Raw genomic sequence first — 25912 nt, 5'->3', positions numbered from 1 at the left:
ACCAATCAGCTGTTTGAGACTGCACTGGCGCTCCTGTGAGCGTTGCAGCCTTCTCTGTGCTTACTTAGCACAATGGCTATACATTGTATAGCAGCTGTGCTTGGTATCTCAGCTCAGCCCCATTCATGTCCACGTGACCGATGAATGTCATCACTCTCCTAGGAAAACCTGAAAGAAGGCCGCAGCGCTTACAGGAGCAGCGCTGCCTTCTCAAACAGCTGATCAGAGGGGGGTCCTGGGTGTTGGACCCCACGAATCGGATACCGATGACCTATCCTGAGGATAGGTCATCAGTATAAAACTCCCGGAAAACCCCTTTAAGCCGCTGCCTAACCCCTTTTAGTCCAACTATTCAAAGTGCATTTTAGCTCTTGACCATGACCTATAGGAGTTTTCCAGTAATAAATCATTTATTTGTATCCCATAGACTGCCCCACCTATAGAAAGTCATACTTGGCTGCTGACCTCCGCTTGTCCATCTCCTGCTCCCTGGCTTGCTTTCTTCTGGCTGAGTATGGCCATAGTTGCTTATGCCTCCATCATAAACATCTGTTGGCCACTGTATAGAGGGGCTTCTGAATACCTTTCTTCATGCCAGAGTTGTCAGTCAGAAGTGATCCCATAACTAGTGGCCATACACGTCCTATATGGATGCTTAACCATCAGAAGTACCCTCTGTTAGATGATGCTGAATACTAAGGTAATTGGGCAAGGGATTCTTTAGGCTAGAACCACACATGGCATTTGTTATTGTGCCAAAACCATATGAAGTATCTGTCTCCCTTTTTAGATCTACTTCATATCCAGCTCCTGTGTTCAGTTCAAAAAGCCCCAAATGTGAATACAGTCTTAAGTGTTCAGCTCTTTTGTAATATGAACACATTTTCCGTAGAACTCTATGGCTCCATGCTGTAACTTCATGTTCTCCGACTTGGTTTGCTTTCTCCATGGAGTTTGTAAAAACAAACTCCTGGCATACTGCAGTACTTGCCATACTCCGGAGGCATCCTTCCTTATGAATAGGGATGAGCGAATCGATTTCGGATGAAACTGCCAAAGTAGATTCGCTCATCCCAACTTACGAATATTGATTCTATGGGAGAAGGTGGTGCTCATGAAGGCGCACAGTCGTGTGGGTCTGTGCAGGAGTCTTAAAGGGGTTGTCCCATCTCTCATTTCCCCGATGCAGCGCACCACTTCCTGTGCTTTCTGTGGGTGGTACCTTCTACATTCACAGTACAGGCAAGTGACCTTCTGCTGACGTCTCTTCCCTGTACAAGTGCATGCCCGATGCATCTAATAGCTAACCAAGTCTATTAGCAGCATCTACAGCAGCTGCTTGCAGGTTGGAAGACGCTGTGCATGCTCCCGTGGTCCCAGCCAGTACAGGCAAGAATAAGGCAACAAAGACGCTGCGCAAGCGCAGACACCGCTGCAGTATCGCAACGATGGCTATAACCCTTGACAACGAGTAATAAACAATGGGAACTAAAAATTGACTAGGGAGAGAAGGTCATAGTGAAAATAACATGGCTAGGGTAAGTTTATTAGAGTAAGAACCGAGTGAAAGCTACATAGCGAGATGGGACATCCGCCTTAAAGGGCTTCTCTGGGAATGAGTTTTTATCATGGAGAACGTTCTGGAAGAAAATATCTGCTCTTGTGAAATTCTGAGCTGGAAACCAGTGCTGTAAACTGTTCTCCCTCTCTCTTTTCTACCAGTCAAGACAATAGTAGAAGAACTAAAAGCCAACGTTGTGAGCAATCTGAAGGAAGTTGATAGCCTGTACAACATTGAAATTATCAAGCTCCCCATAGCGATCCGAGAGATGCGCTGGATTGATTTCTTCGGTAAGACTATCAGAATTATTTCCCTTTTAAAATTCTTACTTGCACCTCTTGTAAGGAACACTGCGGGGGAGGTTTATAAGACCGGCGTTCCCATATGTAAGTCTTCATCTCCCTGTGCTGGAGTAATATTCACCACCAGAAAAGGGACGAGAAGCTCAAAAAGTAGCATATTATGGCACAAATGTGGTGTGAGACATAATGTGCAGCATTTTTATGCTGCAATAGTGGAATAAAATCTTTATTGTCCCCTCTTTGACTTGTGATGCCTTTAATTGCCTGTTTACCTGAGATTTGATTTATCAATTATTCTTAACTTTATTTTTTTCCGCAGGACTTTAAATCTTTACATATTGGACCTTATGCATAGTAGCCATAAACCATAGATTACATTTCAGTTTCTATCGTCCGAGGGGATATTATTTATGGGGAACACTGTGGATAGTGACAGAAATCTGCAGCAAAACTTATGTGTATTTTGCCCTTTATAGCGTTGGGTGAGATATATGGCATATTGGCACAAGAATACAGCACGCTGTGTATTTCCCTGGCTTTATGTGATTTAGGTTTCTCTAAAGCCTCATGCACACGCCTGTTCCGTGCACTGGTAACCGCAATTTGCGGTCCCCAATGCACGGCACCATCCTTGCAGTTGCCACGGACTGATCCAGACCCATTTAACTTGAATGAGTCTGTGATCCGTCCACACTGCAAAAGAGAGAGAGCAAGTTCTATTTTTTTTTTTTTTTTTTTTTTTTTTTTTTTTTTTTTTTGCAGTACTAAGGCACGGAGAGAAACCCAACGGAAGAGCTCCGTAGTGGTTCCGTGCCTCCGTTCCCCACTGGACCTTCTAGATTGCAGACCCATTCAAGTGAATGGGTCTACATCATGATGCAATGTGCACTTGGTTCCTGCATGTTGCGGACCCGCTGTTTGGAAGCCACAATACAGTCAGCATCCGTGTGCATGAGGCCTAAACATCAGATTTTTAAGCCGGATTAAGGCCAGACTCAGACTAGCAGGTTCAATGTGAGAAACTCTGCATGTGGCAGTGCGAGTTCCTGTAGTGCTGTGTACCTGCGAGACCTAGAACCTATTGAATAACACTGACATAATGCAGCAAAAATCATATTGCAAGCTTTCTGAGCACAGAGGCGCCTTCAGGCAAAATTACAAATGGAAGAGTGAGAAACGGGCACAACATTTGGAGGATGTTACTACAAGACCTGTACATTGGATCAGGAAATGCTTCAATGCTCCACTCATTCATGCTAAATGAGGAAGGGGAGCTTATGTCTGGGTTCATAGCCCTTTAAATATAAACCTTGGCCGAATGACTGGATTGTAGTCAGTATAAATTCCCAAGTTCTCCTTTTTCTCCCTCATTCTTAGAGAGAACCTGTCACCTGGAGAACGCATATTAAACCAACCACAGTACCTTACAGTATCCCCCTGTGTGTTGCTAATCATGATTTTCTTTCCTCATTCTGTCTCCTCACTTGTTAAAATCGCAGTTTTAATGTCTGTTGGCGCCTTCTCCAAGTCAGGCTTGAAGTCAAGGAGGCAGCGGCCTCCTTGCTTCAAGGCACGATAAGCCCACCCCTTACCCCTCCTCTCTACATTGTGATGGACATCTTGCTGTGATGCCTGGATCGCGCTCTGCTCGCGTGTGCGCTGCCTGTTACAGCACGATCCCGGCTTCCTCACTCACCGCCATCATTTTGCAGACTGCACATGCACCGTTCAGTTCCATCACGCTCGCGCCCGGCTGTCGCTTTTCGGTCTTTAGCGTGATCACTGGCTTCAGGCGCTGGAGAACGCAAGCCAGTGATTACGCTCGCGCTAAAGACGAGAAGCGACGTCCGGGCTTGAGCGCGATGGAACTGAACGGTGCATGAGCAGTCCTACAAAATTAAGGTGGTGAGGGAGGGAGCCGGGAGCACGCTGTAACGGGCAGCGCACGATCACGGCAAGATGTCCATCACAATGTAGAGAGGAGGGGGAAGGGGCAGTCTTATCGTTTTTTTTTTTTTTTTAAACAAATGAGGAGACAGAATGAGGAAATTAAAATCATGATTAGCAACACACTGGGGGGGGGGGGGGGGGGGGATACTGTAAGGTACTGTGGTTGGTTCAATATGTGTTTTTCCAGGTGACAGGTTCTCTTTAAAATTCCCTTCGAGAATTAAAACCTTTAAGTCTCCCATGGAGTGTCCTGGTTCAGAGAAATGGTTTCCCACAGTTATAGTGCATCTGTAAATTCATCCTGGATCGCGGTTTCTGGACATTCTCCCTAATATAAAGTCCTCAATTAGGACACCTCGTACAAAGTATCATGTACACTACATTTGGGATGCACATGAGATGTTCTAGGTCTGTTGGGTATATGGACTGTATTGTGGAGAAGACACCTGAAGGTCTTGTTTGTTTTAGTTTTTTTATTGTTGCACAGAAATGTGCCAGTCTCTGGTGGTGATGAGAAGGCACCTCTGACAAGGAGATTCGTTAAAGGGGTTGTCTGAGTTATGAAAAAAAATAAAGCGCTGTAAGGGCTGTTTCACACGAGCGTATCCCGTGCGTGTCATCCGCAACATGAGACAGCCCAGCCGTGCTCCGTACAGCAGAGACACTGAGCATTAACATGACTGATAATGCTCTTTGCCTCTCTGTGTAATCTTTTTTTGCTACAAAATCGCGGTGACAACTTTATCTCGCCGTGATTTTGTAGTTAAAAGGTCAGAGAGGCAAAGATTATTGTCAATCGTGTTACTGCTCTGTGTCTCTGCTGTCCGGAACGGAGCTTGGCTGTCATTCGCGCTGAGGATGAAACACACAAGATCCGCTTGTGTGAAATAGCCCTAAATCTGATTGGCAGCAATATATAACTAAGCTAAGCAAGTTTTAGGCCCAAAAATATCTATTTCCTCCTTTCCCTGGTTCTCTTCTGGCTCTGTTTACCTGCAATAACAACGATCTCTGCCCCTCCCCCTGCTCTGCAAAGGGAGTGAATACAAGAGCTGCCCTGAGTGACATGTCTGCCTGCTGGGAGACTCAGCAGCATGTTGTATGTGTTGACTAAAAGTCCCAGCTGTACAATGACACTGCTGATACACACAGGATCTTCCCCCTAGCTGTGGTGCAATGCTCTGCTGAACTCCTGTGCCCAGCATTTGCCCCCTCGCTGCCTGCAGCTACTCGGTAAAGCCTTCAGCCCTGTGTCTGTGCTGCAGAAGGAGTTAGTCTCCTGAAGAATCCAGTGAGCGGACAGACAGCAGTGCAGGGGGGCATGGCCAGCACAGTGAGGTCTGTGTACAGACACATATCTGCCCTGTCAGCCTTGTGCACAAAACATTAGCAGGGAGAGAAGATGACATCACAGGTCATGTGACCCTCAGTGAAATCTGAGAAAGCAGCAACTACAGATGCAGTAAGTGCATGGTTTACCTGCTACACTTGATTAGTTAGAAACATACAAAGAACAAAAAAATAACTGACAACCCCAGACAATGCCAGAAGAGGTAATATTTCCTTTAGTCTTTTGTGGTTGTCAAATATGGGTTAGCGTTCCATCACAATCTTCTCACTGATGGAAATAACTCAAGTGTGAACCTTACTGTATTTCGGGTGAAAGCTCTCCAATCTGATATGCTGGACGGCCTGTGGGTTTATGCTCTTACATAGTCATCGGATCGCCGGGGATTTGAGTCCCAGCCCCCCTGCTGATCAACAGTTTCAGGGAGCTGCTCCGCTCCCTGGAGCTCTGGTAAGCGATTCGGGCTTCCGGCAGATTTTCAAACACGGCGCCGTACATTATATAGTGATCATGATTAAGATGTGCAGTTGAGACACGTAGACCTTGCCTGTGTGGTCAGCCCATGGATTTTATAATGAAGAAATAAAGAAATTGGAATTTATCCTGAGCCTGCTGCTTTGTGTGTGTTTTTTGTGGAAGTGCAGCCCCATTTAGGGTCCATTCACACGTCCGTAAGTGTTTTGCGGATCCGCAAAACACAGACACCTGCAATTTGCAGACTGCACATCAGACACTATAATAGAAAATGCCTTTTCTGGTCCGCAATTGCGGACAATAGGACATGTTCTATTTTTTTCAGGAACGAAATTGCGGATCCCCAAAAAACGTATCCCGAAGATGCGGATCCCGAAAATGCGAATGCAGATCCAGGAAATGTGGATTTGCATCTGTTCCAGCCCCATTGAAAGTGACTGGGTCCGCAAATTGCGGAACGAATGCGGACCCAAATTACGGACGTGTGAATGGACCCTTACTGAGTGGGGCTGGGCTGCTACTAGGCCATGTGACCGATTGTATAGTGACGTCATTAGTCTAGGAAGAGGCTGCGACCTCTTCTAATAGCTGCTCAGCGGGTTCCTGTGTGACCCCCCCTGCAGATCTGATCTAACCTGGAGTTAGGACATCAATATCTTTTTCTGGATAAATAAAAAATAAAAAACACAATGAAATTAGTGTTGGGGGGGATTGATGCCACTTTTATTTTCTTTAACCCTTTCTGAGGTTCTTGTTTTTCCTGAAAGTGTTTGTCATGTAAGTGACTCCTGACTGTTTTAGCTATAGTTTAATAAATCTTAACGTAAGAAAATGCCTGATAACATATAATTGAAACTTTTATATAAAATGATTTATATTTTTTTTCTAGCAAAAGGAGGCAGCCTAAAAGCTTTAGAGGCAGCGGCAATGGTGAGCTGAAGGCAAATTCTGCAACTGTAATTGACTGTGTGTATATGTGTATTTATTTTGTGGCGTGGTACTGAAGCCTGGTTGTGTGTGTGTAGAATTGTTCCCAGTTTTATGTAAACATTGGAGGGATTGTACTAATCTGCATACAGTGTTCAAATGTATAGGTCCTGACAAGGCTATTTATTTATTTATTTTTTTTTTTTTTATTACCAAAGTCTCGCAGGGTTTAAGTTTTAAACTTTAAAACATGGATCTGAAGTCTGCTTTGGTACAGACTGGTAACTCTGTACCAAGAGTTACCAGTCTGTACCAAAGCAGACTTCAGATCCATGTTTTAAAGTTTAAAAATTAATGGCTGAAGTTATTCCCCAATGTATCTCAAGACTTGGGAATAATGCACTTCACCTCACCAGACCCCCCATACATTTCAATGCTGTATGGAGACACATCTCCGTACAGCATTGAAATGAAGTTTGGAGTGAATTGACTTTGGATCTAGGATCTAAAGCTCCATTCGCTCAACACTAGTTACAAACCAGTGTTTGTTTTTTGTTTATTTTGTAATGCTTTAAATAGGACCTCTATGCATAAAGGGCATGAATGTGGCGATCACAAATCGGCCTGTTCAGACTTTTCTGCTAGTTGCTGGCCAGTATGGCTGATGTCCCAGTAAATGGCAGAAGTTCCTAGTTTATGCGGTGGTGCATGCGCTCATTCTGCATAACTAGGCACAATTGCTGCTCACAATTCGAGGCAATCTGAGTGACGACCCCTGTGGTTACCGAGGGTTTTCCAGAAACTGCTAAATAGAATGTGAAATGATTTGACATAATGGCGAAATTCAAGGACTAGGTGAAGATTTGTATAGTTGTATAGATTGACTTTCTATTTTGCATTGAGTAATTGAACTCTGGTGTCCCAGACGTATAAAGCTGTCCTGCATTTCACAGCTTGTCTGTAGTGACTAATCCACCCATTCTGGCAATGTCTAATCTGAGGGAGATTCATGAAAACCAACAAAACTAAAAACTTTGGACTATAGCGACCAATCACAGCACTAAGAAGTGAAAACTGAGGCAGCGTCTGTTAGTCTTCATACACTTACTGAATGTCTGTTGTAGAATAGGGCCGTGTGGGGTGCTGAATGCCCTTCCATTAGTTCAATACCTTTTACTAGCTGGTGACAGTATTTTTATAGCGGGATTTCTTGATTTGTAGCTTGCTATAATAGAATATTTGTAACAGATTGTCCTAACCTCCGCCTGCCCTTTTACCGTGCTCTGTATTAAGAAACTGGAAAATAAAGTTAGAGAATAAGTAAGGTTGATAGCAGCCATTATGCTGTGGCTAGCTAATTGTGCTTCTTTATAATGGATATAGTGTTCCCTGGCATGCTCAGGCAGATCTTAAGTTTTAACGTAACTGCCCTAAAAGCCATTCCAATCACACATTACTTGTCTGAAGTAATTGGCCTTCTTTAGATAAACCTGTAACCCTTGAGTATAAAGCGTTTTGTTCGCCGGGTGATGCCAATTACATTTCTTTTGATTAAAGCCTTTAAAGTGTTGGTGAGTTCTTGCTATACTTTTCGGCGTGATGGTTAGAAAAGGTATTGCAGGTGACTTCTGTTGGCATTTAGGGGTCAATGTACGCGGCAGTGTATATCGTGAATGTCTACAATAAACTCACGATTGTTTTGTCACGTTAGGTGAATGCGGACATTGAGAAAGTAACATCAAGCGTTTCTCAGACTCCTTTTAAGCCTGCCAAGAAAGGTCAGTATATAATTTTAGTCTGTGCATGGATGTGTTTAAGAATATTGATCCCTTAACTAGGGGTGGGCGATATGGCCTAAAATCTATATTGCGATATAATTTTAAGCATGTGCGATATGCGATATATATTGCGATATATTGTTTTCTATATTGGGGGGGGGGGGGGGGTGTTTAAATTTTATTTATTTTTTACTTTTTATTTATTAACTATTGGCCTCCTTAAGGGCTAGAACCCTTGTCATATTCACCCTAATAGAGCTCTATTGGGGTGAATAGGACTTTACACTCTCCCTGCTGCCCTGTGCATAATGCACACAACAGCAGGGAGCTGACCATGGCGGCAGCCTCTGATCTGCCCCCCTTCCCCAGCCTCTGATCTGCCCCCTCTGGTAACGCAAACCCCCCCCTCCCCAGTATTAATCATTGGTGGCAGTGGCCACAGGGTCCCCCTCCCCCCCCCCCCCCATCATTGGTGGCAGTTTGCAGTTCTGATCGGAGCCCCAGCAGTGTAATGCTGGGGCTCCGATCGGTTACCATGGCAGCCAGGAGTCACGCTGCTGAAGTCCTGGCTGCCATGGTATGTTAGTGAGCAGAGAGCAGCGCATTATACTCACGTGCGCTGTGGCCGCCGGTCGCTCCTTCTTCTCATAGGTCTGTGCGGCGCATTGCTAATGCTGTAAGCATTAGCTATCCGCCGCACAGACAGAAGGAGCGACCGCCGGCCACAGCGCACGTGAGTATAATGCGCTGCTCTCTGCTCACTAACATACCATGGCAGCCAGGACTTCAGCAGCGTGACTCCTGGCTGCCATGGTAACCGATCGGAGCCCCAGCATTACACTGCTGGGGCTCCGATCGGAACTGCAAACTGCCACCAATGATGGGGGGGAGGAGGGGGACCCTGAGGGATATGGCCGGCACATTCATTGGTAGTGCAGTGGCCACAGTCCCTCCCCTCCTCCTCCTACTCTGTCCTCATTGGTGTTCAGCGGCAGCCGTGCACAGTGGGGAGGGAGAGACTCCCTCCTCCCCCCTCCTCCCTCCGCTGTGCCGGCCGGCTCAGAACATGGTGCGCGCGATCATATCGCGGTCCGGCGAAAATCCATATCGTGGCCCAAATTCATATTGCATATCGCCTATACCGCCCACCCCTACCCTTAACCTTGTTGGTCACAACCAGTTCTAATATAAGACCAAATTCAAACTTCTGATCAGTTATAGTGAGCCAAAACCAGGGGGGGTCAAACACAGAAGAGGAAATTTCTCAATTATACCTGATCTCTGTGGAGGCTTCACTACTGGTTCAGATAACTGATGGAAATGACTAAAGTGTGAACTTGGGCCTAAGATATATACCGTTATAGCGGCCTGTTAAGTTTAAAAACTCTATATGGTGTTGAATAGATTGAGAAATAAGCAGTCTCCACATCCCAACGTCAATGGGTATAAACCCGACTTGTCCCAATCAACGTGGACAATTTCAGAGGTTCCAGCAGCCTGATCTCATAAGATAGTATAATGGCGAGTTTACACGCTCCGAGGAGCAGCAGATTGTCGGGAGGCAAGGAAGTGATCACCGGTTTCTGGGCAGCAGATCACTGATTAGACAGCACAACCTGCTGCCCAGAAACAACAATTTACTTGCCAGCACAAATGACTGTTTCACTGGATGAATGAGAATTTTGCTTGTTGATGGGGTGATTTGTTGCACCTTTAGACAGTCAGGTTATCTGGGATGAATGTTCATACTCGCAATAAGTCACAAAATTACGCTGCAGGAGCCACTCTAGAACTACCCATGCCAAATGGACGGAGGCAAAGCGACTAAAGTTCAGCTTTTCTAAAGCTGGGTAACTGGCAGTTGACGAGTGTTTTTCTTATGGGCCAAAAACTTTAATCTTTTGAATCCAGTCATAATTTGTTTTCTGAACAATATTTTGATGGTGGTTTTGTACAACAGGGATGCTCAACCTGCGGCCCTCCAGCTGTTGTAAAACTACAACTCCCACCATGCCCTGCTGAAGGCTGATAGCTGTAGGCTGTTCAGGCATGCTAGGAGTTGTAGTTTTGCAACAGCTGGAGGGCCGCAGGTTGAGCATTCCTGTTCTACAACAAGCACTGTTTTTATGGTGTGTAGACCTGATTACATGTATTTTTCACCTCCTTGATTTCTATATACAGCAAGGAAAGTGAAGGCCAACTCGATTGAAGAATTAGTGGAAAATATTTCGGTGACCAGTGTCCTCAGACAAAGAACAAATGTGAGTTTTTAAATGTTTGGTGCTTTCTTTTGGCCTGCACAATGAAGTTGATTTAATGTGGTTGTCCATTAGGCAGGGAGACCAAAAGCTAACCTGGAGGGATAATTTTGTTTGGAATATTCCTTCTTGTCCTGGTAGAAGCAGATGTATGCTGTAGGCTAAAATATATAAATAAGACTGCAGTGTATATGAGAGCAATGGAAAAAAAACATGTGCTCGCCCATTTAAATCATACTGGCTGAACCTACCTTCAACGTAACAGAAACCCCATTCAGAAGAGTTTTGGAAACTCCGGTTCCATCCGCTTGTCGTTTCCCTGGTGCTGGTCATGTGTCATAATCAGTGGACCGCTGCAGCCACTTATTAAAGGGAATCTGTCCCAGATCATGGTGACAATCTGGAGTAATACATGGGTAGTACTGCAGATAAGGAGTTCAGATTGCTACTAGAGTTAGCGATACCAAATTTTTGATTCAATTTCGTTACCATAAAGTATTGCGATACTAGATACCACACAAAAAAATTAACCAAAAAGCCATGTGCATTCCGCATTTTAAAAAATGGCGTCTCGCACAGTTTTTTTTATTTTTTTTTCTGTTCCGGCGTTCACTGCATAGATTTAAAAAAATATTTTAATAGTTTGGACTTCGGTCGTGGCGATATGTGATATGTTTATTTATTGTTTCTATATTTTATTTGTGAAATTGGGAAAGGGGGTGATTCATACTTCATTATTTTTTTTTTTTTTTTTTTTTTTTTTTTTTTCTTACGCTTTTTATTTAATAACTATTAGCCCCCTTAGGGTCCAGAACCTGTGATCTTTTCATCCCTTGTCCTATTCTCCCTGATAGAGCTCTATCAGGTTGAATAGGATCTCACACTGTCCCTGCTGCCCTGTGCATAGTGCACAGGGCAGCAGGGAGGTGAACATGGCAGCCAGGACTTCAGTAGTGTCCTGGTTGCCATGGTAACTGATCGGAGCCCCAGGATTACACAGCCAGGGCTCCGATCAGAAGCTGCCACTGCCACCAATAAGAGAAGGTGAGGGGATCCTGTGGCCACGGCCACCAATGATTTTAATACTGGGGGGGTTGAGAGGAGCGGGCGCACTGTGCCACCAATGATTTTAATGGGGTGGGGGAGGGTGCACTGCGCCACCAATGATGATTAACCCTTAATACAGGTACTGGCAGCAAATCAGCAGCAGTTAACCCCTCAGATGCAGCACCTAAGGGGTTAACTGCCGCTGATCGCAGCTCCCTGTCAGACAAGGTGCCGGCTATGTGATTCTGCTGCCGGCACCTGCCTCCTGTATTATGTGTTAAAGACTTTATTATTTGGGTCCAGACTTCAAGTATTAGGCTTCACAAAGCGACGCCCAGAGATGTCCCAGCACTTACTATTATTCCTGGGCGTTCCTTCTCCCTGCGCTGCGATTGGACAGCGCAACAGCCAGATAGAAGGGGCGCCCACTAGAGAAGCTGATGTCTTCTCCCCATTGCTCCGATATTAATTTGCATACGGAGCAGGAGACAGTAATGGGGCACAGCGGGCGAGCGGAGCGGCGCCCAGGAATAGTAGTAAGTGCTGGGACATCTCTGTGTAGCCTAATACTTAAATACCAGGCAGACACCCACCCAAATCCCTGTCTTGTCTGTATCTGGTAAGTTGGATTTAATGGATGGAACTCTCCCCTCAAGAAAGCCTAGCACAAGTCATCCTTTTGCACATTACCCATTCGGATATTGTTTGGACCTATAAATAACCAAAAGTGAAGAGATTGAGCACTTGGAGAACTCCTTGACCTAGACCATGGATGTCAAACTCATGGCCCTCCAGATGTTGCAAAACTACAACTCCCATCATTCCCTGATAGCTGTAGTATGCCCAGGCATGATGGGAGTTGTAGTTTTGCAACAGCTGGAGGGCCACGAGTTTGACATCCCTGACCTAGACTCTTCTGCTTAACTGTATGTTTAGAACCAGCATTGTGGATTGTGCCACTAATGTGACAGGGATACCAGTGTATACAGTACTTGCATTAATAAACCTTATGACAAAATGTAAGTTATTTGTCTGTTCTGTGCTTTTATCAGAATAAAACTTCCACAAAAAGACTTGGCACTGCAAGGAAAGCTCGAATTTCTGCTGCCAGTACTACCGCCAAGAGGTAAGTGTTTGAACAGTGTACCTTCAAGAGAACCTGCCACCTCTCCTGACATGTCAGTTGTAGTAACTACTTGCATTCTCCATGTAATAGCAATTCAAGAACATCTATTCTTATGACTGTTGTACCATTCCTGTATTTTTCCTGCTAAAGTTTACAACAGTCTACAGTAATGGTCCTGCTGGTGTCACACGTAATGGGGAGGGGCCAACACAAGAAAACACACAGAAGGAAATAAACCAGAGTCTAGACCTCAAAGCTAAGGAAGAGGGATAGTTACTTCCTAGGAATCCCTAGATCTCTCCCTGACTCCTACCAGCATGAGTAGACCCGGAGGGTGGAAAAACTCACACCATAACCTAGGCCCTGGAAGCCCTAGGAACGGTGGCAGGGAATGAGACTACTGGTTCTTTCCCAGGTGAAGGACCCAGCGTCTCCCTGAGGCCTAGAAACACAACATACAAGAGTCACAACAAAAGCACTTATCTTTAAAGAGGAAATGGAGAAGCCGGTGATTTAACGGAACAACACACCAGTAGTGTTGAGCAAACTTGTGTTTTAAGTTTGGCGTCTAAAGTTCGGGTTATCGAAGAATCGCGTTTTGGATTCCGCTACCACAGACCATAACGGAATTTAGAATCCATAACGCGATTCTTCGATACGCTCAACACTACACACCAGCTCAACAAATGCCAAGCAGGAAATATCAACTGCATGGTAAGCAGTGTGAGAGTGAACTAAATAGAGCCTCAGTGATATTCACAGGCAACACCTCGCAAGGGGTGTGGTCATCACTAAACCACAAACTGAAAGGTGAGAACAGAGACTGTCAGATAGCCTCACGTGCTGGCAATCTCCCTGATCTTCTCACCTCTGTCATGGGAGAGACCGTGACAGTTCTCCCCTCCCCCTTCTATGGTGACCTCCGGACACCCAGGGCCGACTTTATCAGGATGCGCCCTGTAAAAGGCCTTCACGAGGTCACTGGCATTAACGTCGGCTGCAGGAAGCCACATCCTTTCCTCTGGACCGTAACCTTTCCAGTGCACAAGGTATTGAAGAGATCTACAAAGAATTTGTGAGTTCACTATCCTGGCAATCTGAAATTCAAGATGACTGGAGCAAGAGGTAAGGAGGACGGTTCAGCTGGCTCGACATATCTTTTCAGCAATGACTAGAATTTTTTTAAAACCTGTACAAGGTCAAGATGAAAGGCAACCGGAATAATAATGGCAGAGATCTTATATGGTCCAATAAACATTGGGCCCAACTTCCAAGAGGGTACCTTCAACTTAAAGGGAACCTGTCACCAGTTTTATGGTGTCCTAACTAAGGGCAACATAAATAAGTGACTGATTCGCTTAGCAAAATGCTGGGTCACTTTCTTTAATTGACCCAGTCAATCTGCCAACATCTTGTATTGAAAAGCTCCAGCTGATAATGATGAGTCATGAATATTCATGAGCTCCTGACTCTCCCCGCCTACCTGCTGCTGAGTGACAGTTTGTTGCCATAGGAATCAGCTGCAGGTGGGCAGGGGAGTGGCTATAGCTCTGAATTAAATATACGCTGGACTCAATGACATCACGCCGGACTCAAACAGCTCATTAGCATGCGGCATCTTTGTGTATATTATGAGGTAACCATCTGTCACACCAGTAAGTGAAGACATCTAAGGCACTTTTTAGTAGTTAATGATTGTATATAATTAGTTAGATTATAATCGAATATCCACATGACGGGTTCCCTTTAATGTTTGTTGTGGACAGCCACACAGAATCACCCACTCTCAGACCACCCATACGTTTCTTGTCAGCCATCCGTTTATACTTTTTGTCCATCTTTTTAAAATAGTTTAGAATTTTCTGCCAGATAGATGACAATGAAGAGAAAAATCTTTCCTCTTCCGGTATACCATAGGTCTCAGTACCAGAAAATGTGCCAAACTGCGGATGGAATCCATATGCTCCAAAAAAGGCAACTTATCAGTGGACTCCTGTCTACAGTTATTTATGGCAAACTCTGCCAACAACAAAAATTAAGACCACTCCTCCTGATTCTCCGAGACAAAACATCTCAAATAAGTCCTCAAACACCTTGAGCCGTAGGAACAAACAACTTCCCTGGAGGACAAGAATCGGGTGCATCTCCCTAGGCCCCAAACATTAGTGGATACAACCACCCCAGGATCCTCCGAATCATAGACCGAGGTGTGTTTTATTTTTTTTTCCTCTAAAAAAAAACACATGGCCGCCATTTGCTAGGAGAAGGACCCTGCGACAAGACTACTCCAACCCCCACCTCGGATGCATCAACTTCCACAATGAATAGCTGTGACACATCAGGTTGCACCAGTATAGGGGCAGAAGCAAAACATTCCTTTACCGCTGAAAAGGCTTGCAATGCCGCATCAGACCAGACTGAGAAATATTAGTCATTGGTATAACAGTGGGGTAATTCAAGATAATTTTACAGTAGTAATTGGTGAACCCCAGAAATCGCATGAGTGCCTTCAGATTTTAGGGTCTATCCCAGTCCAACACAGCCTGGACTTTTTCCAGGTCCATACAAAAACCCTTAGAGAGTAGGTAACCCAGGAATTGCACTTCCAGGACCGCAAATACACACTTCTCCATCTTTGCATACAATTTATTCTCCCTCAGTATCTGTAAGACCTGTCTCACATGATCCTGATGCTTCTCCATGTCAGGGGAACAAATTAGAATATCATGCAGATGCACCACAACAAACCTGCCCACTAGATGATTAAAGATGTCATTGATGAAATGTTTAAAAACAGCAGGAGCATTGGTTAACCCAAACCGCATGACCACATTCTCAAAATGACCTTCAGAGGTATTAAAGGCAGTCTTCCATTCGTCCCCCTCCTTGATCCTTACCAGATTATATGCCCCCCTCAAATCCAACTTGGAGAACACCTTGGCACCAACAATTTGACTGAACAAATCTAGGATCAAAAGAAGGGGATAGGGATCACTGACAGTAATGCGATTAAGCTCACGGAAGTCCAAACATGGCCTAAGAGTTCCTTTTTATTATATATATCTATCTATATATAATCTATATCTCTCCATCTCTCTCTCATTATATAAACCCTGCAGCCACTGGTGATTTGCATGGTCTAATATGACCTTTAGCCAAGCTCTGACATATTCTCGCATGGCTACTCTTTCGGGTTCTGAAAGATTATACAACTGAGACTTGGGCATCTTGGCTCTGGGAATAAGGTTGACGGGGCAATCGTATTCTCGATGTCTAGGTAACTCCTGATCTCCACTTTCAGAGAATACATCAGAAAAATCTGAAATAAAAGGTACTATTTTAGTGGTTACAACAGAAAGCGACCTGCTGAGACAGTTGTCTATGCAAAAATCACTCCAATCAAGAATCTGTCTCGCTTGCCAATCCATGGTAGGATTGTTTGGTTAACCACGGTAACCCTAGCTCCAGAGGAGCAGGCAGACCCTCCAGCACAAATAGTGAAATGGATTCTTTTTTAAACTCGTTTTATTGAAGTTTAATAAAAGGCATAAGTCAAGACATCAGAAAGCCGTCACAACCCGCGCAGGGGAGTTCCGGGCTTCAAGTTATATTACACAAGAGCAGCATAAGGGATATAGGCAGCATCACTTAAAAGAAGCAATCGCATCAAAATGAACATGACATCGTGTTTCATAGCATACTGAGCAGATGCTTATTACATTGCTACATAATACCCGTCAGAGGGACATGTCGAGCAGGCCTTGGCCTACACAGAGTGCATATGCATGGGTTGCAAGGTCTGAGATGAGGAACACCACTATCCCCCCCCCCCCCCCCCCCCCCCTTCTGAAACTTGTGCGGGCACTTTCTATGGGCGTAGACCACCTTGATTTACTAGTGCTTTCCACTGGCTGACAGTAGGAGACCTGCCATCCATCTCGGTGCTACCGCCTTCCTGGCCATGAACAGAGCATCTCCCAAAAACACCCTCTGATGATGCGTCCACAGTTCCTCATCTAGCACTCCTAGAATGCATATTTTAGGGCAATTGGCTACCTGGACAGGGACCATTGTCGAGAGGACGTCCATAACACCTTTCCAAAAGGCCTGAAGAAAACTGCAACCCCAAATGGCAGAAATCAGCCCTCTCCTCCTGACACCTATGGCACCTGCTGTTGGGAGATCTCCCCATTCTGTGCAATCTGAGAGGGGATAAATAGATTCTATGCAGTATAAACAGTTGAATTAGTCTGTTATTAACTGAGGGAGAAACTTTTGCGGGCACCAACAGAGCCTCTTCCCATTCCTCAGCGTCAAGTGTAGGAATAGAAGCTTTCCACTTTGCCTCTACCTCCAAAGGTTGGAGTACCATGCGGTCTCCCAGCAAATGAGTGTATAATACAGAGATGATACCCTTGGGGCCCTGGGATCTTAACACCCCTATCAAGGGATATTTAGAGATGTTCCAGTTCGCTACCCCTCGCCATCCATTCAATTCTGTTCGCTTCCGTGGGGTCTGAGCAAAAAGAGGCCTCAGCCTCCCTACATTTGGTATGCAATTCAAGTTCCTGGCGAGCTGTGCTCTTTTTTTCGCATAAGAGATGGAGGATTTTAAACAGCCCCTCAGGTAAGCCTTCAGGGTGTCCCATAATGACAACTAAATGGATTCTTGATGAGAATCTCCCACCTTTTAGGCGAATGTCCTGCACCATTTGTGATGAACACTTTTGTGAGTGGCGCGCGGAATCAATTGCAAATACCGAAATATTTTTGTCTTATGCGCTTGTTGTCAAATCCATGCATACGGACGAACTGGCCATCCACTAGGTTAACCCCTGCCCCACTGTCAATAAATACTTAAATTTCCACAGTTTTGAGTCTAGCACCACCTTGGCAGGCAGGAGAAATCTGGTACTACCAGTAAAAGACCAAAGTACATTCTGATTCCCCACCCACACTACCAAGAGTAAGAATAGGACTAAATACATTAGTGTTTATTTTTCACCTTGACGTTTAACAGAAGGACATGCGTTCACAAAATGTCCCCCTTTTACCAAAGAAAAAGCAGAATCTCTTAACCCGAACGTCTTTATCACCAGGTCCAGGAGTGACCTCTACCAACTGCATTGGCTCATCATTAGACATGAGCTCAAGTGCCTCACTACCCAAAGTGTCTGAGGAGGCAGCTTCTCCATATGATAGTGTGTCCCGAGCGAGAGGAACCTTAGATCTCTCCCTCCGGCGCCTATCAATACGTACAGCCAGTGACATGGCTACCTCCAATGACTCAGGATATTCATGAAATGCCAATGGGTCTTTCAGGTTCTCGGATAACCCTTGACGGAATTGACTACGGAGGGCTGGGTCATTTCACTCAGTAACGGTTGCCCACCTCCTAAATTCAGAGCAATAGGACTCCGCAGACCGCTCTCCCTGCCGTAAGCCATGCAACTTGGTCTCGGCCAGGGAGACCCGATCTGGGTCATCGTAGACAAGTCCCAGAGCTCTGAAAAATTCATCTACCGACCGAAGGGATTGTAATCTGGTCAGCAAAGAAAAAGCCCAAGACTGCGCATCACCTTTCAGTAACTAGATAATAATTCCCACTCTTTGACTCTCGTCCCCAGAAGAGTTAGGACGTAGTCTAAAATATAGTTTGCACGACCCCTTGAACCGAATAAAGTTGTCACTTCCGGAAAACCTATCCGGGAAAGTGACCTTTGGTTCGGGGCAGGCCTGGCTCCCGCTCCCGAAGGTACAGTCTGTGGTCTCTGACAGCGAGATGGCCATGCGGGTGTCAGCCACCTCCAGACAGTCCCTGCAAATGATTTACCAGTGCAGAAACTGTATCCATAGCTGTACTGGCACAAACAAAATGAGGATTTTTCGGCGGTTGATAATGTCACACGTAATGGGGAGGGGCCAACAGAAGTAAACGCAAAGAAGGAAATAAACCAGAGTCTAAACCTCAAAGCTAAGGAAGAGGGATGGTGACCTCCTAGGAATCCCTAGATCTCTCCCTGACTCCTGCCAGTATGAGTAGACCCTGAAGATGGAAAAACTCATACACCAAAACCTAGACCCTGGAAGCCCTAGGAACAGTGGCAGGGAATGAGACTACTGGTTCTTTCTCAGGTGAAGGACCCAGCGTCTCCCTGAGGACTAGAAACGCAACACACAAGAGTCACAACAAAAGCACTTATCTTTAACCACTTAAGGACCACAGGTTTATACCCCCCTAGTGACCAGGCCCTTTTTTACAAATCGGCACTCCACAACTTTAGCGGTTTATTGCTCGGTCATGCAACTTACCACCCAAATGAATTTTACCTCCTTTTCTTCTCACTAATAGAGCTTTCATTTGGTGGTATTTCATTGCCGCTGACATTTTTACTTTTTTTGTTATTAATCGAAATTTAACTATTTTTTTGCAAAAAAATGACATTTTTCTCTTTCAGCTGTAAAATTTTGCAAAAAAAACGACATCCATATATACATTTTTCGCCAAATTTATTGTTCTACATGTCTTTGATAAAAAAAAAATGTTTGGGCAAAAAAAAATGGTTTGGGTAAAAGTTATAGCATTTGCAAACTATGGTACAAAAATGTGAATTTCCGCTTTTTGAAACAGCTCTGACTTTCTGAGCACCTGTCATGATTCCTGAGGTTCTACAATGCCCAAACAGTAGAAAACCCCCACAAATGACCCCATTTCGGAAAGTAGACACCCTAAGGTATTCGCTGATGGGCATAGTGAGTTCATAGAACTTTTTATTTTTTGTCACAAGTTAGCGGAAAATGATGATTTTATTTTTTTTATTTTTTCTTACAAAGTCTCATATTCCACTAACTTGCGACAAAAAATAAAAAATTCTAAAAACTTGCCATGCCCCGCACGGAATACCTTGGGGTGTCTTCTTTCCAAAATGGGGTCACTTGTGGGGTAGTTATACTGCCCTGGCAATTTAGGGGCCCAAATGTGTGAGAAGAACTTTGCAATCAAAATGTGTAAAAAATGACCGGTGAAATCCAAAAGGTGCACTTTGGAATATGTGCCCCTTTGCCCACCTTGGCAGCAAAAAAGTGTGACACATCTGGTATCGCCGTACTCAGGAGAAGTTGGGCAATGCCTTACAGGGGGGTGTGATCAATGACAGGGGGGTGATCACCCATATAGACTCCCTGATCACCCCCCTGTCATTGATCACCCCCCCTGTAAGGCTCCATTCAGACATCCGCATGATTTTTTACGGATCCATGGATACATGGATCGGATCCACAGAACGCATGCGGACGTCTGAATGGAGCCTTACAGGGGGGTGATCAATGACAGGGGGTGATCAGGGTGATCACCCCCCTGTCACTGATCACCCCCCCCTGTAAGGCTCCATTCAGACATCCGCATGATTTTTTACGGATCCATGGATACATGTATCGGATCCACAGAACGCATGCGGACGTCTGAATGGAGCCTTACAGGGGGGTTATCAATGACAGGGGGTGATCAGGGTGATCACCCCCCTGTCACTGATCACCCCCCCTGTAAGGCTCCATTCAGACATCCGCATGATTTTTTACGGATCCATGGATACATGTATCGGATCCACAAAACGCATGCGGACGTCTGAATGGAGCCTTACAGGGGGGTTATTAATGACAGGGGGTGATCAGGGTAATCACCCCCCTGTCACTGATCACCCCCCCTGTAAGGCTCCATTCAGACATCCGCATGATTTTTTACGGATCCATGGATACATGTATCGGATCCACAGAACGCATGCGGACGTCTGAATGGAGCCTTACAGGGGGGTTATCAATGACAGGGGGTGATCAGGGTGATCACCCCCCTGTCACTGATCACCCCCCCTGTAAGGCTCCTGTTAGCTATTTTTCCAGGCAGGTTTATGATGGTAATATTATGAGGCTTCAGACCTCCACACCCGTGAATATTTCCCTGTGCAACGAATATCCCCTTTGCTTCTGATCAGAGAGATAAGACAGCCCTGACTCAACATAGGTTGTCAATATCTGAAATCTTTATTCTCCCAGCACATAGTTTATAGGGTTTGTTGGGGGTGGGAACATAGTGTCCTTCCAGATTCAATTGGACCAATCCTCCTAGAACTCAGCAGGCGTTTGGGAATCATGTGTTTGTCAATATACAGTTGAAACTTTGCTAAACAATGCTGACATCTGCTATATATAATACATGAAAGGGTTATTTTACATTGAACAGGTTTCTCTCTCCATGCTAACAAGTTAAATAGGAAATCACACGTTACTGTCAATGTATGCGAGGTGAGATGTTAAATAGCCTTTTGGTCAGGAAGGCTGCTATTGTGTCCAGGACTGGCAGAGGGTGTGAGATATGTTAATGCGAGGTACTGTATTTCCATAAGAGATGAGGCTTGTATAATATATGTGTCTAATCTGTAATGTATCAAAAGTAAGATTATGAAAATCCCTTTCAATCCAACCATTGATCCCAACTTTTATATATATATATATATAAAAAAACGGGATCACTGTATGTTTTCCTCCATCTAAGGCTGTGTGTGTGTGTGTGTGTATGTGTGTATATATATATATATATATATCTATATCTATATCTATATCTATATCTATATCTATATCTATATCTATATCTATATCTATATCTATATCTATATCTATATCTATATCTATATCTATATCTATATCTATATCTATATCTATATATATATATATATATATATATATATATATATATATATATATATATCTATATATATCTCTAAATGTGTGTGTGTGTGTGTGACCCATGAAGACACTAAAGACTATGAAGGAGATGAAAAAAACCTTGTGTACTTTGGCGCACAGTAGGAAAAAATCTCCTGCATAGTGAAAAGAGAGAAGAAAGAAAAGTAAGAAAAAACATAAGGCATGCAAGCTCTGCACATAGACTTTTACTGGGCTAACCCCGCCCTCCATGGCACATGGCTGCCCAGTAATGTTACAGATAGGCAGGTACATTACACCTCATGCCTTGACCAATAGAAATTCCCTTTAGACCTGGAAGGTACACATTCGCACATTTCCTGAGAGTGCCGGTGGGTGGCGCTCAAACACTCACCATCCACCACCACACCCAGAACACGCGCAAATGAATCAGCCCTTTTTTTAAACAAATGTGGCCCTAATCGGACAGCATCTATTTAATCTGGCACAAAGATGCTACTAACCCACAGTGAATCTCTGTTAGACATGGTTCCAAAAGGGGGGATCAGTCCCTGAGGAAGGTCTTTTAAAACAGAGTCGACCAAGAAAGGTGATATAGCATTCACATGGACACCAGTCCCACCAACCAATGTTTCATGTTGGGGCGCCCATGGTTCAGTGAGACTGGCATCAGCGTGCCATACCCCACCGTTGCTGATGAGGACCCGCTGGTAGCTTTCACTAAGAACATTGCTCTCAGAGCCAGCAGCCATTAGATCCCTCTCAAACCAACGGTGGCGGCTTTCACATGGGTAGCAGGAACCAGAGTGCTGATCTATAGACCTACATACCATTCCTAAGCCAAAAAGAAAGTCTACCATAGTCATCCTATGCTTAATAAAACTTTCCACGACAGTTCCCTCCTCTCTGCAATATGTCCACTGTGTTCTTTGAATCTCTTGCTGAATCTTCGGTTTCCTCAGCTTGCCGTCGTCGATTGTGGTGCTCCTTGGGTGTTATTGCCTCCATGATGATGCTCCATCCTTCGGTTCGATTCTTCAGGGAGTTGACTCTGAGCCCTGATGTGGTAAGGTGTGGCGTGGCGATGAGCGTTTAGTTGGACATCCTTTCCATCAAACACATAGGTTAATCCGTGGTGTATCTGGGAGCTGCGATGAGGATGTGATTATCTGCACGTGACTGGGCCATCCGATCGATCAAACAGCAGCAGGAGCATCTCACCAGGATATATATGATAAAGAGAAAAACAACAACATGAGGATATATACTCCTATTTCCTTTAACCAGTTACCTATGGAAAACAGGAAATCTCCAAAACCACCCAAAGCTGTGAAAGGATTCTATCTCTCTTTAATAATAGCCCTATCTATGCCCTGAACTACAGTGACCTTATCTATATGGGCCTGGACTTTATCTCTGGTATCTGCAGTCCTCTCCTATAAACTCACAGAAACCCCCCCTTAGAAGCTAAAAGATAATCCAGTGCCATCTTTTCCTCTAAGACGAGGGTTGGGTTGGTGCACCTGTTGGCAAGGGAAACAAAAGCGAAATATCATCATAATCAATGTTTTTATTTTTTCAATCAGTTTTGTCATATATTCCTCTTGTATCTGCTGCAAGTATCTAGGCATCAGAATTAATGGACTCATTGTCCATGGGGCTGGGAAAGGTCTGCCCATACTACTCCTCCCTTTGAGCATAGACCATTAGAGTCTTTGCTCATCCCTTGAATCTTTGATGCCCTTGCATATATTGTTCTACTGGGCTGTTTAGCATGCTCAGACAAAACTTGTTCCTCAGGTTCTGTAAAGTCAGGAACCTGTGGTAGAGTCAAGTGTGCGCACATCTTATCATCTGATTCTGTTGTTAATATTGTTGCTACGGGATACAATAGCACGTATGGGGGTGGGGCAGGAGTTGGGGATTCTACTTTGATTCTACTTTGTTGTTTTGTATTTGAACTGCACAGGTCAGTCCAAAACTTCTGCACATAGCCATGCTTGGCCACAAGTATTCATATACATTTTATTCCAATGAGGGTCTCCTTTGTACCATGGAAAAGTGTCTATGTCATTCAGACATAGGCCCTTGATCATGGCCATATGAAAGTCTGAAAAAGACCCTTCTTTTGGGAACGGGTCAGTACATTTCATTCCTTCTGTCCATTTACACATATTATCAACCCAAGGATCAGTACAAAATGGACCTAAACACCTCTGGACAAACTTTTTTTAGACTTTTCCCCAATTCATTTTTAGGAGACAGTTTCGCCATAGAGATTTGCAGCAGACTCAGGGTACATGATTTTCAGTTCCAAATTTTAAAATTGTTTCTTTATGGGATCCTTCTTACAATAAGAATTGCCCATTTTTTTACTTAGCTAAAATATACAGTGAGATCAGCTGAATTTGAAGGTTTATCTAAGGATAATTATGTTTGTGTTCAGTGCGAAAATACTTACTGATAAACCTTATGCTTATCAGTTTGTTTTTTTTTTTTTTTTTTTTTTATCCTATTTCTTCTAATTCAGGTTCATAACTACTCCTGAATTTATGGCAGATATTTAACTATTCTGGATGGTATTACTTCTAATTCAGGCTCATATTACTCCTGAATCTATGGCAGATTTTTTTTAACTATTGATGGCCAATTTTATACCTTCAATTTCAGCATGAACTCGCATACAATCTATACATAATCTATACAGTAAATTCAACCTTATACATATATATAACGACAAAAAAAAAATGCTTAAGCAACTATACAGCTATATACAGGTTTAGCAAAGGATATTCGTTGCACACAATACTGTTTTTCAAATCAGGGGAATACAGACCCCATTTTTTCTTCAGGAATATCAGATTCCTGCGGGATTTCAGATCCCTCTATTACTTTAGGAATATCAGATTCCTCTGGGATTTCAGATCCCTCTATTACTTTAGGAATATCAGATTCCTGGGAGACGCTTATCAGAAGCGCTTACCGGGTTCAAATAATCCACTCTTACAGTATAGGGCAGTAATAATATATATCTTAAATATAGAATCACTTACCCGATACTGCTTTGGTGGATCCCACCTTCTGACACCAAACTGTTAGCTATTTTTCCAGGCAGGTTTATGATGGTAATATTATGAGGCTTCAGACCTCCACACCCGTGAATATTTCCCTGTGCAACGAATATCCCATTTGCTTCTGATCAGAGAGATAAGACAGCCCTGACTCAACATAGGTTGTCAATATCTGAAATCTTTATTCTCCCAGCACATAGTTTATAGGGTTTGTTGGGGGTGGGAACATAGTGTCCTTCCAGATTCAATTGGACCAATCCTCCTAGAACTCAGCAGGCGTTTGGGAATCATGTGTTTGTCAATATACAGTTGAAACTTTGCTAAACAATGCTGACATCTGCTATATATAATACATGAAAGGGTTATTTTACATTGAACAGGTTTCTCTCTCCATGCTAACAAGTTAAATAGGAAATCACACGTTACTGTCAATGTATGCGAGGTGAGATGTTAAATAGCCTTTTGGTCAGGAAGGCTGCTATTGTGTCCAGGACTGGCAGAGGGTGTGAGATATGTTAATGCGAGGTACTGTATTTCCATAAGAGATGAGGCTTGTATAATATATGTGTCTAATCTGTAATGTATCAAAAGTAAGATTATGAAAATCCCTTTCAGCTCCATTCAGACATGCGCATGATTTTTTACGGATCCATGGATACATGGATCGGATCCACAAAACGCATGCGGACGTCTGAATGGAGCCTTGCAGGGGGGTTATCAATGACAGGGGGGTGATCAGGGAGTGTATATGGGTGATCACCCACCTGTCATTGATCACCCCCTGTAAGGCTCCATTCAGACGTCCGCATGTGTTTTGCGGATCCGATCCATGTATCCGTAAAAATCATGCGGACGTCTGAATGGAGCCTTACAGGGGAGTGATCAATGACAGGGGGTAATCAGGGTGATCACCCCCCTGTCACTGATCACCCCCCCTGTAAGGCTCCATTCAGACATCCGCATGATTTTTTACGGATCCATGGATACATGGATCGGATCCACAAAACGCATGCGGACGTCTGAATGGAGCCTTACAGGGGGGTTATCAATGACAGGGGGTGATCAGGGTAATCAGGGTGATCACCCCCCTGTCACTGATCACCCCCCCTGTAAGGCTCCATTCAGACATGCGCATGATTTTTTACGGATCCATGGATACATGGATCGGATCCACAAAACGCATGCGGACGTCTGAATGGAGCCTTGCAGGGGGGGTTATCAATGACGGGGGTGATCAGGGAGTGTATATGGGTGATCACCCGCCTGTCATTGATCACCCCCCTGTAAGGCTCCATTCAGACGTCCGTATGCTTTTTGCGGATCCGATCCATGTATCCGTGGATCCGTAAAAA

General features: G+C 44.3%; 1 protein-coding gene across 3 annotated transcripts in view; it reads left to right on the top strand.

The window, feature by feature from the left end:
• Window positions 1–25912, top strand: part of CDCA8 (cell division cycle associated 8) — a 54387-nt gene that overhangs the window by 3948 nt on the left and 24527 nt on the right. For all 3 annotated transcript variants that reach the window (XM_044286450.1, XM_044286449.1, XM_044286451.1), the window contains 5 exons: window positions 1723–1851; window positions 6525–6565; window positions 8274–8340; window positions 10522–10601; window positions 12698–12771. In XM_044286450.1, the coding sequence (XP_044142385.1) occupies window positions 1723–1851; window positions 6525–6565; window positions 8274–8340; window positions 10522–10601; window positions 12698–12771 (391 nt within the window). The remainder of the gene's footprint in view (window positions 1–1722; window positions 1852–6524; window positions 6566–8273; window positions 8341–10521; window positions 10602–12697; window positions 12772–25912) is intronic.

Source organism: Bufo gargarizans, chromosome 3 (genome assembly GCF_014858855.1).
Source record: "Bufo gargarizans isolate SCDJY-AF-19 chromosome 3, ASM1485885v1, whole genome shotgun sequence".
NCBI lineage: Eukaryota > Metazoa > Chordata > Amphibia > Anura > Bufonidae > Bufo > Bufo gargarizans.
This window is presented reverse-complemented; position numbering and strand designations above follow the sequence as displayed.